The following is an 18,664-nucleotide window of genomic DNA, read 5'->3' as shown; positions in this document are numbered from 1 at the left end:
AGACACGTGTCCAGGGCAGTGACACCAGCAACGGCATTAATCACACATAGTCTGGACACCTTGCTGAGCATCTACGGCCCTCCTTGCTCTAGTGCCAGCCTTCCATTCTAACTTTAATCCCAGTTCTTCTCCACGCTTTGGCCAAATGGACCATTTTTCCCCCCAGAGTATGTGTTGTGTTCTTATTTTCATATCTCTGTTGCTTCCCAACTTTTCTCCATTGGTTAAAATCTAGCTCATCCCCAAAGCCTCCATCTCTATGAAACTTTCTCTCTCTGACCATTACCTCCTCCATAAAATCTCCTGGGAAAAGTAGATCTCTTTCTTGTAATCCCTTAAGACTTTTATATCCCACTGTTAAACATTAGATATAATGATTACTGACTGCAGGTTGTGCCTAACACACGTCTTCCCTCACTGTGAATTTAAAACAAAGGGTTATAAATGGGAGATTCTAAATGTTTATTTTACTCAAGAGAGTCAAAGAATGAAAGCCTGGGTTTTAGAAGGCTAACTACCAGCTAGATGAAAGACAATAATAGGATTTACATGGAAGGTAAGTGACATCAAGTGGCCTAAACGACAGATTGTCAACCTAAAGATAGCTAGACCACCACCAACAGTTTTTTAAAGATCCTCTTATTACAAATAGATTAGTACTGACCAGATCAAAAACAATGGCTAGTAGATGAGAATCTGATAAATACATGGGCCTATTTACATTAGTAAAAAGTACTCAGGCTTTTCTCCAAGCCTTAAACAGTTTTGAAAATTCACTTCCCCTCAATATACTTCTGCTTTCTCTCCAGAATGGCTTCAAATGAAATGTGACTAATTTAAAAGCACACTAACCTTGGTGATTTTATTTTTAAATGTTAACAGGTGAGGCCACAGGTAAGAACAGAATCTAAAATTGAAAAAGCATCTTGAACCAGAAATAAAAGCAAAAGCTATCTCTTAAAGCTAATTAACATGACTATTCATATTTCAGTAATTTAAGTGAGAAATTATAGACTCAAGATATCAACTTTGTCCAATATATTTCATTCAAGAAGTATTTACCGAGCATTTCATAAATGCCACGAACAATTCTAACAAGTAGAGGTGTGTGTGGGCTAAGTCACTTTAGCCGTGTCTAACTCTTTGCGACCCCATGGATTATAGCCCGCCAGGCTCCTCTGTCCATGAGATTCTCCTGGCAAGAATACTGGAGTGGGTTACCATGCCCTTCTCCAGGGAATCTTCCCAATCCTGGGATCGAACCTGAGCAGTACAATACAAAATAAACCAAGTACAGATTCCTGCCTTCTTGAAGCTTACATCCCCTTTTCTGGCATAGTGGATGGGACAGAAAGAAAATAAAGATGTACTGAATATATTAGATGATGGTAACTGCTGGGAAACTACAAAAAGAATTATAGTGGGTTTGATTACTTTGAAACACAGAGGTTGGGTTGGTGCGGGGCCCACTGGGAAGACACTCTGCTAAGAGCTGGAGGGAGGGAGGGAGACAGCAGGGTAGATCACTGAGGGATGTTTTGGTTTTTGGCAGAGGGGGCGGCCAGTGCAAAGGCCCTGAGCCAGGAGTGAGCAGGAGCAAGAGAGGCTGCTCGAGCCGGATGGAGAGGAGACAGTGGACGGTGCAGTCAGCTGGTGGCCCAGAACCTAGTGTGGGCTATGTTGGATTCTCCTTTTACTTAACAACATCACAGTGATCTACAAACCACTGTTGACGAGTTAACAAGTATGATATATTCTGCTTAGGTCTGCTGGCCTGCTCATCTATTTCCTAGTGTATCAGAACAGTGTCTGTGTATTGTCCTGCTCATCGCCACATACTGGGACACAGGGCTGCTGCCCTGATTCAGGACCTTTCCACTTTACCTTGCTTCTGCTCTAACTATTGAGTTCAAGGAAGGAAACTCTTTTCCTCTTTTCAATACTAGGCCTGTCTTCCCTCATTCCCAGTCTCTTTCCTGGTTTACTAAACCGGGGAGTGAAGGTCCGACACTCTGAGGCTGTACTTGCATTTGACTTGGCACACTGTCAGAGTTGTCTAATCCCAATGAATTAAGAAATACGCCCTCTTGACAAACAAACTCAAAAGGATGTTTTTCACTGAAAGGGAAGCATTATAATATATTCTTTGAAAAAATAAGAAGAAACTATAATATAAAGAAATTGTCTTTTCTCAAGGACACTAGTCATTTTACTTCAGAAAAAAAAGCTTGTTAGTGGAAGTTTTACCAAAAGAATACATAAATGATTTGAATTATTTTTTTCCTTAGTAAAAGCTAAAACCTACCTCATGGATAAGTCTCTACAGATAATGAAGAAAAAAAACAACTCGTGGTTTGAGCTTAGATGGCTATGAATTTTTAAAATATCAACTCAGTTTTTCTCCCATGATAAGCAACTCAGGAGGAATTTAAAAACTAATGATAAAGATTTCTGATGCTGTTACCTTATGGACTATGAGACTGGCACTTCTTATTCTGGTTCTGATAATACCTTCAGAATAAGACTCCTGACCAGAGGTGCCAATATGGTCATGATTTCATTCATTGCCTTCATAGTGATGCTGACCATAAAGAAGAATGTCCATTACTAGCAACGCAGCTCAGTGAAGAAGGTAAACACAGGAGATATCTAATCCAGCTCTGCCGTCTACCAGTGGTGTGTCTTAAACAACTCACCCTCTCTGAGCCTCAGTTCCCATTCCACAGGTTAAAACATGTGGAGGATTATTGTGAAGATGAAGAGAAATGGTCAAGCATATAGTAAATACTAAAATGGTGGGCATTCCTTTTTCCTACTTCGAAGACACTATTTCATTCTAGGAAGGAAATTCTTCCCCATTTCCTTTTCTTTCCAGCCTTACTGTGATCTAACTGAATATAATGTGCAAGTTTAGGGTGTACAATGTGATGATTTATCACATGTATGTATTGCAAAATGATTACCACCGTAAGCTTGGTTAACACACTCGTCACCTCACATAGTTAGTATTGTGTGTGTGTGTGTGTGTGTGTGTGTGTGTGTGTGTGGTGAGAATATTTAAGATTTATCCTCTCAGCAACTTTTAAGTAGATAATACAGTACTGTTAACTATAGTCACCCTGCTGAACATTAGATTCCCCGAACTCATTCATCTCATTACTGGAAGTTCACCCTTTGACCAACATCTCCCCATTTCTCCCACCCTATCCTCCACCCCTGGCAACCACCATTCTACTCTTTTTTTTTTTTTTTTAATTTTAATTGGAGGCTAATTACTTTACAATATTATATTGGTTTTGCCATACATCAACATGAATCCGCCACAGGTGTACATGTGTTCCCCATCCTGCACCCCTTCCCACCTCCCTCCCCGTACCATCCCTCTGGGTCATCCCAGTGCACCAGCCCTGAGCATCCTGTATCGAACCTGGACTGGCAATTCATTTCTTATATGATATTATACATGTTTCAATGCCATTCTCCCAAGCCACCCCCCTCCCCACAGAGTCCAAAGGGCTGTTCTATACTTGAGTGTAACATTTTAAGGTTCCACACATGGCTTCCCAGGTGGAGCACTGGTGAAGAGTCCACCTGCCAATATAGGAGATGCAAGAGATTCAGGTTTGATCCCTGGGTTGGGAAGATCCCCTGGGGAAGGGAATGGCAACCCACTCCAGTATTCTTGCCTGAAAAATTCCACAGAGGACATAGTGGGCTACAGTCCATGGGATGGCAAAGAATCGGACATGACTGAGCACGCACATAACTGAGATCATACACTATTTGTCCTCCTTCTGACTTATTTCACCTCAAGGTTTATCATGAAGTTGAAAATGGAAGGATTGCCTTCTCTTTTTATTGCTGAATAATATTCCATTGTGCATATATACCCCATCTTTATCCATGCATCCATCAATGAACATGAAGGGTGTTTTTGTATCTTGGCTATTTGAAACATGCTGTAATGAACATGGAAATACAGATATCCCTCTGAGACCACAATTTCATTTTCTTCCCTTATTTTCAACACAAAACCTGACACACTGCCATCTCCCATCCTTAATCTCTTCTTAATTTTACCAGATCTGGGAACAACGGTTCTAGCCCCAGCTATTGTCATCAGATCTGATTTTGTATACTGTCAAGAGTTGTACAATCTTGGTAAATTAGGAAATATCCTTTCCTGCCAAATAAGCTCTAAATCTCAAACAAACTCACATATCTTTATATCCCAAAGCAACTTTGGATGTCATAGTTTTTGCTGACCGCCAGCAAATCCCGAAGCCAACAGTGGTCTCCTCTGACCCCGTCATTCGATAGTTGAGATGCTCATTCCAACTCACCTGGCCTGGTTGGCGCTGCACTGGCCTCCAGGGCCCTGTTCTGTAGCAGAGCTCCCACAGCACTGGTTACAGTCAGTTCCTTTTTTGGACTCATTTGAGCTCTACCCTGGAGAAGGAGACAGAGGGAGAGGGAGACCAGCGGGGAGGTGGGGGATTGGGGAGGAGAAGGGAAGAGCTCTGTCAGCTCGGGAAGCATACAGGAGGTAATGTGGCCTCCCGTGCACCAGCAGCAGGGTGGTCATGTCCAGGACCTGTGACGCCCAGGGGAGGGGGACCCACACACCCTGCACCTCAGTAACCTGGCTCCTGTCCTTCCTGCTGGGGCTCAAAACCATGTCTGGGTTTTGGGGCTTTTGTTCCACAATCAAGCCCTTTGGGGGAGTGGTGATGTGTTAATCCTGTTCGATCAGTTATGTGGAGACATAAGAAATCACTTAATGTCAATAAGGATAGTTATAGAACATTTGGGCTTTTCATTATACTCGAAGATGATTTTGTTTTTAAATACATGCACAGAGAAGAAAAACAGGCACTGGCAGGCACCAAATGTTTTAAACATGGAACTCCAACATCCCCACGCCACTGCCCACCCTACTGAGTGGCGGTAGCAGAAGAGCCATATTAACATGGAAGAAGGACCGAAAGGTTCCTTGGGAGTTCCTTTGTGCCCTCCCTTTTACCTTGCCACAGATCCCTCCACATTTCCATGGCAACTCCCGTACAAAGATAACCTGTTCCTCCAAGTGAGAATCCTCACTTGGGCAGGGCCTGCTGCGAGGCGATGGCATGCAGCTCATCCCCAGGCAAACAAAGAAAGCTATTTTCAGAGAACCCATCCGGGTCTCTTCTGGTTAAGGGTATAACACATTTTTTAAAGCTGATTATGTTTAAAATAGAAACACATTTCAGCTGTGCTGTTAACAGCCCTTCCAAACTGAGACAACACCTCCCTTTTTATTCTCCCTCTCCATAAGCTCCACGATGAGGCAGGCAGCAGAGTGGCGAAGCTGGCATGGGGGAAACAGCACTGCTGTTTAGATACACTCCACAGCGAGTTTACTCAGAAAGCAAGCAATTCAGAAAGCAAGCAATTTTTCTTCTGTGTTCCCAATCACCACTTCGTTCTGGAAGACAAGGAGAGGAACCAGGCCAAGTTGCTGGTTACGCTCAGGACAGCCAGCTGGCCTTCTTCAGGAATAAAAAGCACTTCCGTCCGCTGCTTCCCCCTCTGCTCCCCTTGGCCCCATGAACACCGACTCACTTCGTGGACTGCTTAGAAGCATTCGAAGAAACAGAATGCACCCTTTACTGCTTTAGAAAGTCTAGGTAGAGTTGTACTTTTATTTCCCCCCCAAAATTAAGCTGAATTCAGGTGGTCCAGATGGTAAAGAATCTGCCTGCAGCGCAGGAGACCCAGGTTCGATCCCTGGATTGAGAAGATCCCTGGATTGGAGAAGGGAATGGCAACTCACCCCAGTATTCTTGCCTGGAGAATCCCATGGACAGAGGAGCCTGGTGGGCTACCGTCCATGGGGTCACAGAGTTGGACACAACTGAGCGGCTAACATTTTCACTCTTATAAGTCCAAAGCAGTCATATTTCCCCCAAAACTGTGGTGCCTGCCCCACTCGAGAGGACCGTCAGAGAGGGGAAAGGGGGTCGGGGACAGTGTTGAGAGGGTAAAGGTAGGGGGGTCTGTGTGGTACTGCTGTTACTTGTGATCCCCCTAACAGCTCAGCCAGACACAGGCTAAAGTGAGTCTCAAAGAATTCAAGGAACTTGTCCAAACTAACCTACAGATAGTATATTATAAAACTGAAGGTCAAACCCTGACTACTGATTGTAGAATCCAAGTTCTTCTGACACTGCACTGCTTCCACGCTATTTCACGTGTAAAGACTGAATCTGTACAACTGTAGTTATCATAGGCTCCTTACCAAAATGACTACCTCCCCACTGCTGCCTTCTGGGTTCTTTCATCTAGATGTGTTGTGTTATCTGCTCTGGAGCTAAAAGCCTCTTTGCCAACCCTGATACTCTTTTACCTTATATTCCAATCAGCTTCTCAGTTCCAACAATTCTCTCTTAAATCCACACCCTCCACACAAAAACCCCCCACACACATCCCTCTGACTCTGGGCCCTCATTTTCTTTTTCAGTTGGCGTAGCTCTAACTGGTCTCTCACCAGTCAATCTTGAACACTAACTGCCAGGGTGATCTTTCTAAGATATCAATTCCATGTTACTAAAGTCTGCATTATGCAACCAGTCTACATTGCATATAGAATGATGTGTGAGGCTAGTGATGGACAATTGGACAGAAAGGCCAAGTTCTGCAGAGAGACAATGAAGCAGCAGTGGAGTAGGAAGAAGAGACAAGAAGAAAAGATGGATAGGACTTTCTGGGGTTCCTGGTGACTTTCAATTCCTGCTTCCAGGCCCTCATGTTGGTTGGCCTCAGATTTAAGGCATCTATCCACTTAATCCCTTTTCCTCCTCTCTGAGCCCACTTGGGTTAAAGCCCTCCTGACTCTGATGCTCACCTGGCCTGTGCCACCCCCTGTCACTCACCCACAGGCTCTCTGTCCTTCAGCTCTACATGGTGGGCTCCTCAGGTCACGGGCTGGACATTTAGTGCATAATGTCCTTTTCAACTTCAAATGTAGACCAGCAAACTCATTTGATATTTTGGGGAAAGTATTTGCTCCTCCTTGAAGCTTTCCATGAATCCCAAGTGGCCTTTGCCTCCACCATACTCCTGAATATGCCGACTACAGCCTACCAGGCTCTTCCATCCATGGGATTTTCCAGGCAAGAGTACTGGAGTAGGGTGCCATTGCCTTCTCCGACATCTTCCTACTGCACTGCTTTCAAGGGTGCCCCCTCCTCTGAATCACAAACCCTTGATCAGCCAGTACCTGATGCAGCAGCAGGTACAGCGTAGATATTCAGTAACTGTCTAGTATATGTGGAGGTCAGAATCCATAGTCTGTAGGGTGTGCTATTGTTAGAGAGGGTCCCATTCCTATGACATGTTGGATATCATGGAAATCTTTCTAAACAATCCTCTACTGTTAAGTATTCAGACCCACTTAATCTTTTCTTTGGTATCTCTAATTGTCTTGAAGAGATCTCTACTCTTTCCCATTCTATTGTTTTCCTCTGTTTCATTGCACTATTCACTTAAGAAGGCTTTCTATTTTTTAAATTAATTTATTTTAATTGGAGGCTAATTACTTTACAATATTGTAGTGGTTTTTGCCATACATTGACATGAATCAGCCATGGGTGTACATGTTTCCCCATCCTGAACCCTCCTCCCACCTCCCTCCCCATCCCATCCCTCAGGGTCATCCCAGTGCACCAGCCCTGAGCACCCTGTCTCATGCATCGAACCTGGACTGGCGATCTATTTCACATATGGTAATATACATGTTTCAATGCTATTCTCTCAAATCATCCCATCCTTACCTTCTTCCACAGAGTCCAAAAGTCTGTTTTTTACATCTGTGTCTCTTTAACTGTCTCACATATAGGGTCATCATTACCATCTTTCTAAATTCCATATATATGTGTTAATATACTGTATTGGTGTTTTTCTCTCTGACTTACTTCACTCTGTATAATACGCTCCAGTTTCATCCACCTCACTAGAACTGATTCAAATGTATTCTTTTTAATGGCTGAGTAATATTCCATTGTGTATATGTACCACAGTTTTCTTATCTACTCGTTTGCTGATGAACATCTAGGTTGCTTCTATGTCCTGGCTATTGTAAACAGTGCTGCGATGAACATTGGGGTACATGTGTCTCTTTCAGTTCTGGTTTCCTCGGTGTGTATGCCCAGCAGTGGGATTGTTGGGTCGTATGGCAGCTCTATTTCCAGTTTTTTAAGGAATCTCCACACTGTTCTCCATAGTGGCTGTACTAGTTTGCATTCCCACCAACAGTGTAAGAGGGTTCCCTTTTCTCCACACCCTCTTCAGCATTTATTGTTTGTAGACTTTTTGATAGCAGCCATTTAAGAAGCCTTTCTTATTTCTCCTTGTTATTCTTTGGAAATTAAAAGACACTTGCTCCTTGGAAGAAAAGCTATGACACACCTAGACAGTATATTAAAAATCAGAGATATCACTTTGCCAACAAAGGTCTGTATAGTCAAAGCTATGGCTTTTCCAGTAGTCATATACAGATGTGAGAGTTGGACCATAAAGAAGGCTGAGTGCTGAGGAATTGATGCTTTCAAATTGTGGTGCTGCAGAAGATTCTTGAGAGTCCCTTGGACAGCAAGGAGATCAAACCAATCAACCCTAAAGGAAATCAACCCTGAGTATTCATTGGAAGGACTGATGCTGAAGCTCCAATACTTTGGCCACCTGATGTGAAGAGCTGACTCGTTGGAAAAGACCCTGATGCTGGGAAAGATTGAAGGTGGGAGGAAAGGGGAAGGCAGAGGATGAGATGGTTGGGCGGCATCCCTGACTCAATGGACATGAATTTGAGCAAACTCTGGGAGACAGTGAAAGGCAAGGAAGCCTGGACTGCTATAGTCCATGGAAGTTGCAAAGAGTCACACATGATTTAGTGCCTGAACAATATAACAATCTTTTCTTGGTATTTAAGACATGTTTATGAAACTAATGGTTTTCATAGTATACTGTAAGCTATGTCTCCAGTACCTTTGATGTGTATGGAGCTGTTTGCTGTTTCCAGTTGTTTCCAGCTGTTTGCTGTTTCCTATTGTCTTCTTGCATTCAATCTTTCCCAGCATCAGGGTCTTTTCCAATTTATAATAGCTGTTTTATTTATTTACTTTACATTGATGATTCTGTGGCTTTGAAGCTGCAGACCCTTCTCCATGGAGCAAACACAAACCGTAGAACAGGCTCCTTGTGACGGTTTCCTCCACTTATGCCAGTTTCACTTCAGGTTCTAAATACTACTGAGGGTGGTTAAAGCTGATGATAATCACCATTGGTTAGAGTCTTACCATAACAGTATAGAAACAATACTTAGATAGCTAAGTCTTCAACCTAAGAACCTTCAGACCCTGTAGAGAACTTTTTCTACAACATCCAATGGTGCTGTTTAGCTGGAAAGTGTTGCTCAAAAGTAGCCAAGTCCCATGAAGATTGGCTGTCCTGATCCTTAGAGTTCTCAGGACAGGTGATTTAGGTTCCCTTGCAAATTCTACCTGCTTTCCCTGGGCAGACAAGGGCACAGGAGCCAACACCTGGGGTGAGAGACTTACCTGTGCTCTGGATGCCAATCTGGCTGCTGTCTGGGCTGGATCAAAGACTCGGCAAGACTCTTGATCCTTGCAGAAATTAATATGTCGACTGGCTGCAGTTTCATTAAATCTCCTCTTACAATATGGACACTGAATATAATCTGAAAGTAAAGATAACAATGAAAAGGCAATTAACATTTCAAAAACAACTCTGGAAGGGAAGGACTATATGAAATGAAATAAACAGAGTATGAACTCTGCTCCAAAGTGAAAGAGTGAGGTACAAAACTCTGGTTTGAGACAGCCTGTTCCAGAGGGGGAGACATGAAAGGGCTCGGATAAACGACAAGGGGGAGGAAAATTTTTCTACCTATGTACTTATTTCAGTTACAAGTGTTCCCTTAAAATGTTTACATGCTATGCTTTTTTAGAAAATAGATTAATTATATATGTGGTACTGATGAAATTTGGCAGTGATGACTGACAAAGTGAGAGTCACTCAGCTGTGTCCAACTCTTTGCGACTCCATGGACTATACAGTCCATGGAATTCTCCAGGCCAGAATATTGGAGTGGGTAGCTTATCCCTTCTCCAGGTGATCTTCCCAACCCAGGGATCGAACCCAGGTCTCCCGCATTGCAGGTGGATTCTTTACCAACTGAGCTAGCAGGAAAGCCCAAGCGACTGGGGGAGAGGGGTGGAATTTGAAACCAACATCACACTCCTTCAGCAGTAACTAGATTTTCCTACTGAATTCCTAAGTGAAGAGACATTAATATGCTCAGAAAGGGGGTAAAGAAAAGGGAGCAGTGAGGGTTTTAAAAGACAAACAGGAGATAAGGGATGCTAGGACTCCAGCTTCCAGTGTCAGAACTTCTCTGGCAGCTGCTAGGGCGTGGAATCCTCTGAGGCTCTGGGCTGTACCCGGTCGTCTCAGTCAGTCCAATCTGCAATTACTAGATAGTGGGAGGGGCTTCCCCGGTGGCTCAGTAGCAAAGAATCTGCGCGCAATGTAGGAGACACGGGTTCGATTCCTGAAAACCTGGAGAAGGAAATGACAACCCACTCCAGTATTCTTGCCAGGATAATCGCATGGACAGAGGGGCCTGGCGGGCTACAGTCCATGGGGTTGCAGAGTTGGACACAACTGAACGACTGAGCATGCGCACACACAGAAAGTGGGAGAAAGGAGAAGTGCGAAAGATCCCCAGTCTTCTCAGATCGGGGAGATGATCACACGTTCTGAAGCCAGGTTGGAGTCTCTTCCTCCACAGCAAGAGGGGTGGTGGGGGTTGTGTTGTTTTCTTTTAGGCACTTTGAAGGGATGACAAAGTGGATATTCAAGAGGTAGGATAATAACTATCTCTCTTCCCTAGAAGGATATGAGAAAAGTTAAGTGAGTGAAGTCGCTCAGTCGTGTCCAACTCTTAGCGACCCCATGGACTGCAGCCTACCAGGCTCCTTCGTCCATGGGATTTTCCAGGCAAGAGTGCTGGAGTGGGGTGCCATTGCCTTCTCCAAGAAGGATATGAGATAGTACCATCTTAAGCTCTGCATAGAAGTTTGGTTTAGTGTATAGTCAAAACCCCTACAAATAGATATTTAAAGTAGTGATATGTTCAAAGCTAAAGATTTTTTTGAAGGCATCTTTTTAAGCAGTTTGGGGAGTTTTCTGTTTCAGTAGATCATTTCCTAAAATGAATACTCATAAAATGAAATAATTTGAATATATAAGAAATTGAAATAAAAGAAATGGTTAACACTTAACTTTTACTTCACACTTTGGCAGCTGTTGTTCAGTTGCTAAATCATGTTCAACTTTTTGTGACCCCATGGACTGCAGCATGCCAGGCTTCCTTGTCCTTCACTGTCTCCTTGAGTTTGCTCAAATTTATATCCACTGAATCAGTGATGCCATTCAACCATCTCATTCTCTGTTGCTCCCTTCTCCTCCTGCCCTCAATCTTTCCCAGCATTAGGGTCTTTTCCAGTGAGCTGGCTCTGCATTAGGTGACCAAACTATTGGAGATTTAGCTTCAGCATCAGTCCTTCCAGTGAATATTCAGGATTGATTTCCTTTAGGATTGACTGGTTTGATCTCCTTGCTATCCAAGGGACTTTAAGAGTCTTCTCTAGCACACAATTCAAATGCATCAGTTCTTCGGCACTTGCCTTCTTTATGGTCTAACTCTCATATCTGTATATGATATACTGGAAAAACCATAGCTTTGACTATACAGACCTTTGTTGGCAAAGTGATGTCTCTGCTTTTTAATACAGTATCTAGCTTTTTCATAGCTTTTCTTCCAAGGAGTAAGTGTCTTTTAATTTCATGGCTGCAGTCATCATCTGCAATGATTTTGGAGCCCAAGAAAATAAGATCTGTCACTGTTTCCATTTTTTCTCCATCTATTTGCCATGAAGTGATGGGACTGGATGTCATGATCTTAGTTTTTTGAATGTTGAGTTTTAAGCCACCTTTTTTTTGGGGGGGTGGGAAGTGGCTTTATTCCTCAATATATGTCATGTAAGGGTTAAGTCAGCTTTTTCATGCTCCTCATTCACCCTTATTGAGAGAATCTTTGGTTCTTCTTTACTTTCTGCCATTAGAGTGGTATCATCTGCATTATCTGAGGTTGTTGATATTTCTTCCAATAATCTTGATTCCAGCTTATGATTTATCCAGGCTGGTATTTCGTACTCTGCACAGAAGTTAAATAAGCAGTGTGACAATATACAGCCTTGATGTACTCCTTTCTCAATTTGGAACCAGTCTGTTGTTCTATGTCTGGTTCTAAATGTTTCTTATTAACCTGCATACAGGTTTCTCAGGAGGCAGATAAGGTGGTCTGGTATTTCCATCTCTTGGAGAATTTTCCACAGTTTGTGTGATTCACACAGTCAAAGGCTTTAGCATAGTCAATGAAGCAGATGTTTTTCTGCAATTCCCTTGCTTTTTCTATGATCCAATGGATGTTGGCAATTTGATCTCTGGTTCCTCTGCCTTTCCTAAATTCAGTTTGTACATCTGGAATTTCTTGGTTCACATACTTTTGAAGCCTAGCTTGAAGGATTTTGAGCATTACCTTGCTAGCATGTGAAATGAGCACAATTGTACGGTAGTTTGAACATTCCTTGGCATTTCCCTTCTTTGGAATGAAAACTGACCTTTTCCCATCCTGTGGCTACTGTTGAGTTTTCCAAATTTGCTGGTACACTGAGGGCAGCACTTTAACAGCATTATCTTTTAGGATTTGAAATAGCTCAGCTGGAATTTCATCACCTCCACTAGCTTTGTTTATAGCAATGCTTCCTAAATCTCACTTGACTTCACACTCCAGGATGTCTGGCTCTAGGTGAGTGACCACATCATTGTGGTTATCCAGATCATTAAAACCTTTTTTGTACAGTTCTTCTGTGTATTCTTACCACCTCTTCTTAACCTCTTCTGCTTCCATTAGATCCTTACTGTTTCTGTCCTTTATTGGGCCTATCTTTGCATGAAATGTTCCCTTATTGTTGTTCAGTCACTCTGTCATGTTCACCTCTATGACCCCATGGACAGCAGCACGCCAGGCTTCCCTGTCCATCACCATCTCCTTGAGTTTGCTAAAACTCATGTCCATTGAGTTGGTGATGCCATCCAACCATCTCACCCTCTGCGGCCCTGTTCTCCTTTTGCCTTCCGTCTTTCCCAGCATCAGGGTCTTTTCCCAATGAGTTGGCCGTTCACATCAGGTGGACAAAGTATTGGAACTTCAGCTTCAGCATGAGTCCTTCCAGTGAATATTCAGGGTTGATTTCTTTGGAATTGACTGGTTTGAACTGCTTGCTTTCCACTAGTAGTAGTGTTAGTCACTCAGTCACGTCTGACTCTTTCGACCCCACAGACTGTATAGCTTGCCACCATTCCCTTCTCCAAGGGATCATCCTGGCCCAGGGATTGAACCCGGGTCTCCTGCATGGCAGGCAGATTCTTTATCATCTGAGCTACAGAGCTTTCACTTTCAAAAGTCTTCTCCAGTACCACGGTTCGAAGGCATCAATTCTTTGGCACTCAGCCTTCTTTATGGTCCACTCTCATCCATACATGACTACTAGCAAAACCATAGCTTTGACTATATGGACCTTTCATCATCAATTCCATACTTACTGAACACCTATTACACTCCAAGTAACTTGAGGATACAATGTCTCTGTAATCATGGGCTAAGCATTCTAACACAGAAACAAAAATTTTCCCATGGTGACAAATTCCTTGAGCAAAATAAAAGAAGACAGCATTGGGAAATGGTGAAGGCTCTACAGCCTGCCTGACTGGTTTTGAGCCCCAGCTCTTCACCTGTTTCGTGTGTGCACTTGGGCACGTTACTTAACCTCCTTCAGCTTCAATTTCCCCAGCACCTACACATCACCTATTCCATTGAGGTGTTGTGAAAGTTACCTATGATAATCCACAGTGGGGCGTGGCACAGTGGGCGAGTGGAACCTGCTGTCACTAGAAGGAAACAGGCCCAGCCGGCTTGTGTTCCAACTATCAAACAAGGGAGAAACTGCTTATGAAAAGTAAAATAGAAAGTGCCATTAGCATGCAGAACTCATTTACGATAGTGTAGAAAACCATCTAGGATTGAGTTCATGGTTCAGTGGTTATTTCTTTAGTTTTACCAACTGCATAGTTACAATTTATACGCTTTATATCAGAGATACTGCTACCATAAGCGAGACAGTTTGGTCAAAGGCAATGATTATGGCAGTGACCATGTTGCTTCCTTAATCTGACTTGTTCATTCATTCATTGCACCTTTCTAGGGATTTGGCACTCACTATATTCCTCTGTGGAGACAACCAAGCTGAAGTGTATTTTCCTGCTGACAAAAATCTCAGAGATGGCTAGAGGACTAGGAAGACAATTACCACTCTGTGGAATATGCTCTGAAAGGAGGAAGCTCTAGGTCCTCCAGGAGACCACAGGAGGAACCTGAAGCCCAGGCTTAAGAGGGAAGAGGAAGGGACTTCTCTGGTGGTCCAGTGGCCAAGAGTCCGTGCTCCCAATGCAGTGCTCCCGGGCTCAAGCCCTGGTCAGAGAACTACATCCCACATGCCGCAACTAAGACCCAGCAACCCAGCACAGCCAAATAAATTTTTAAAAATTAAAAAAAACAAAAAGAGCAGAGGAAGAGAAGGTCAAACATACTGAGAATGGAAGAGGTTTTTTTCCTGCAACAATAATTTGAACACAGCATGACTGAGCTACACATTCTACCCTCATCTCAATCCAGTCTCCTCTTCCTCTGCCAATAATGTCAAAAAATCATGATGTGCTATTTCAACAGATAATGATTTTTAAAGTCTTACTTCAGATCTCATGAAAGATTAAAGTGGAAAATTAAGCATCTTTGAAAATGCAAGCATTTTGTTGAATACCCATGTATCAACATGTAGCCCTGTGAAACGGTGAGCAAATATCCCAGGACTCACTGAAAATCCCAATTGTAAATATTCTATATCACTGCCCCATAAGCTGTCACATAATCTTGGAAAGTTGAATGACTGCAAACTCACTTAAGTCATAAGAATTACAATATACGCATGTCAAAAAATTGGGCCACGAAATAGGGAATCATGCTGGGGAAAAAAAAAGGAAATTACTTCCAAACTCATATATACTAGACCATATGATTAATAACTCTAGTTATGTCTGTATAAATTTTCTAAGTATTTAAGCTGGAGGATATATGGGCTAATATAAAATCCCTGTGCAATCAAAATAATTGGATCATAATGAAAATGTGCTATTGGAGGTAATCATTTTGCTTGGTGCATAAAATTATAATAAGGGCATGGGGAAGAATTTAATTATAAAACGATATTTTAGCATAAAAATTTAAAGGGCAGGAAAATAAACTGTACACTTGATGAGGCCTTACAAAGGGAATTGTTTATTTTAAAGAAACAATAATCCCCACATCTTAAATCCAACGTGGAAATTAGAGAAATTCACACAGTGGGACATCTGACATGCTTTCACTATTCAACTACAGAACTAGAAGTAGCCATCAACCCTGCAGCTTCTGCTATAAAAGGAAGCAGTTCTCATAAAAGATGCTTTTATTATACAAAGCTTGTTGCCAAAGTCTTATCAAAATTACAACCATAGATCTTTCTATGGAACATCTTAAGACAACAGACTATTCCGAGTCATATTTTCTTTAGCACCTAGCAAAAGTGTAGCAGTTATTAAGAGTATTTTCTGGTATTGAGGTTCTGATGATTTTTTGGATGGTTTTTATAGTATTACACTGTGACTTTGTTTTACTTCTTAATTAATTATTTTTTGCTGTGCTGTGTGGCTTGCACAATCTTAGTACTCCAATCAGGGACTGAACCCCTAGTAGCAAAATTGTGGAGTTCTAACCAGTGGACTGCCAAGAGAATTTTCTTTTTTCTTTACTTTTAAAAATGAACGTTGAGGAATAATTTACATACAATAAAAAGCACCCATTTGAGTTCTGACAAATACATTCAATTGTGTAACCAACACAATCAAAATATGGAACAAGTTTATTACCTCCAAAGTCCCCTCATGCCCCTGTTTCAGTCAATATTCTACCAAACCCAGACTCCTGTTTTCCTGTCACTAAAGATGAGTGTTAGCCCTTGTATATCTTACTATAAGACAGCATCCACGGTGCTACATGTATAGTTACACTTTCTTCTTACTGTTCAGTTCTATTCCATTTTGTAGATATCCCACAATTTGCTTCTCCATCTACTTGCTGATGGTCATTTTCAGTTGCTCCTAGTTTATGCTGTTTAAAGGAAGCTGCTATGACCATTAATGTGTAAGTCTGTTTCAAGGACATGTTTTCCATTTTTTGCATAGTCAGGAATAGGAATTGCTGTATAGGTAACTGTATGTTTAACTTAAGAAAATACCAGTGCAAAGTGACTGTACTATTTTAGACTTCCAGGAGCAGCATATGAGAGTTCCAGCTGTTCTATATCTTAGCCATCTCTTGTATTGTCAGTCTTCAATTTTAGCCATTCAAGTGGGTGTGTACTGGTATCTCACTGTGGTTTTAATTTACATGTCCCTGTTAAAAATGATGTTGAGTATCTTTTCATGTGCTTATTGACCATTATTTTGTGACATTCTGTTCAAATACATCTCTTGCCTTTTCCTTATTGGGTTGTTGTATTACTAAGTCATAAAATTTCTTTAAATATTCTTGATATTTGACCTCCCTCAGATACATGTGTTATAAATATTTTCTCTTGCCCTATACCTCACCTTTGCATTCTCCTAATGGTATCTCTCACAACTAAAGTTTTTAATGTTGGCAAGGCCCAGTTTATCAATTTCCTTTAAAAAAAATTGTTACTGTATCTTGTATCCAGCTTAAAAAATCTTCGTTGATTCTTAGATCAAAGATGTTTGTTTTTTCTAGAAATCTTACAGTTACAGCACTTATGTTAGGTCAATGATTCATTTTGAATTTTTGTGTACATATAAGGATCAAAATTCATTTTTGCCATTTTGATATCCAGTTGTCTCAGCATCAATTGTTAATAAGACTCTCTTTTCACACTCTGAACTACTTTTGTTAAAAGTCAATTAACAAATTGATTGGGGGGAGGTCTATATTTAGATTCTCTTTTCTGTTCAGTTGATATTCTAATACCAAATTGTCATGATTACTGTAATATTATTTTAAATCTTGACATCAGATAGGTTAGTCCTCGATTTTATTCTTTTTTCAAAACTATCCTGGCTTTGAATTTCTGTGTAATTTTAATATCAGCTGGTCAATTCCCATTGGCAAGAAAACTCACAGGGATCTTCCTTGGAATTACATTTTGTTCACAGATCAATCTGGGGATAACTGACTTTGTAACACAATACATGAGTCTTCCAAACCACGAAAATGGTAAATATCTCCATTAATTTTGGTCCTCCGGTTTTCATTTTACAAGTCTTACACATATTTTGTTAAATATATACATGAGTATTTCATGTTTTTTACATGATTGTAATGTCATTTTTCATTTCATTTTTTTCAACTGTTTATGCCTAGTATCTGGAGAAGGAAATGGCAACCCACTCCAGTGTTCTTGCCTGGAGAATTCCATGGATGGAGGAGCCTGGTGGGCTGTGGTCCACGGGGTCGCAAAGAGTTGGACACGACTGAGCAACTAACCCACCCATGCCTGCTGCTGCTGCTGCTGTTGCTGCTAAGTTGCTTCAGTCATGTCTGACTCTGTGTGACCCCATAGACAGCAGCTCACCAGGCTCCCCCGTCCCTGGGATTCTCAGGGCAAGAACACTGGAGTGGGTTGCCATTTCCTTCTCCAATGCCTAGTATATAGAAATACAACTCACCTGTGTATACTGACTTTATATCCTGAAAGCCTGTTAAATTAACTTGTAATTTCAGTAGCATTTTTTGTAGTTTTGTAAGATTTTCTACATTTACTCCTAATGATCACGCTGTCTGTAAATAAGGAGAGTTTTACTTCTTCCTCTCCAACCTTTAAATTTATGTGTGTGTGTATAAAATATGTACTTTTTTTCTTATTACATTGGGTACTATGTCTAGGATAGTGCTGAACAGAAGTGGTCAGAAAGGACATACTTGCTTCTGTCCTGAACTCATTGGGAAAGTGTCTAGCTTTTCACCTTTAAGTTGAGGTTTGCTATAGATTTTTCAGAGATGTCCTTTATTAAGGAAGTTCCCTTCTATTTCTACCTTTCTAAGAGCTTTTTTCTTTTTTAAACATGTATAGGTATTATATTTTGTACAGGCTTTTCCTGTATCTACTGAGATGACCATATACTTGAAAAAAATATTTTGTTAATATGATGAATTACATTTACTATTTTCTTCCTTATACTTAATTTACGTGTAATTTGTTCTTCTTTTTCTAACTTTTTAAAGAGGAAGTTTAAGGCAATTGACTTAAACCTCTTCCCCCTTTCCTAACGCAAACATTTAAAGCTATAAACTTTTCTTTAAGCACTGCTTTAGCTGAATCCCACAAATTTTGGTATGTTTTCATTACCATTCAGTTCAAAATATTTTCTAATT

The 18,664-nt window shown here is 41.4% G+C and overlaps 1 protein-coding gene across 1 annotated transcript in view; it reads right to left on the bottom strand.

The window, feature by feature from the left end:
- The window catches only part of ZC2HC1B (zinc finger C2HC-type containing 1B), a 43,785-nt gene that overhangs the window by 13,414 nt on the left and 11,707 nt on the right, over window positions 1-18,664 (bottom strand). Inside the window, exons 5-6 of the mRNA XM_070376458.1 lie at window positions 9,597-9,736; window positions 4,344-4,449 (exon numbers count right to left, since the gene is read on the bottom strand). Of these exons, the coding sequence (XP_070232559.1) occupies window positions 4,344-4,449; window positions 9,597-9,736 (246 nt within the window). The remainder of the gene's footprint in view (window positions 1-4,343; window positions 4,450-9,596; window positions 9,737-18,664) is intronic.

Source organism: Bos mutus, chromosome 9, assembly GCF_027580195.1.
Source record: "Bos mutus isolate GX-2022 chromosome 9, NWIPB_WYAK_1.1, whole genome shotgun sequence".
In the NCBI taxonomy this organism is placed as follows: Eukaryota; Metazoa; Chordata; class Mammalia; order Artiodactyla; family Bovidae; genus Bos; species Bos mutus.
This window is presented reverse-complemented; position numbering and strand designations above follow the sequence as displayed.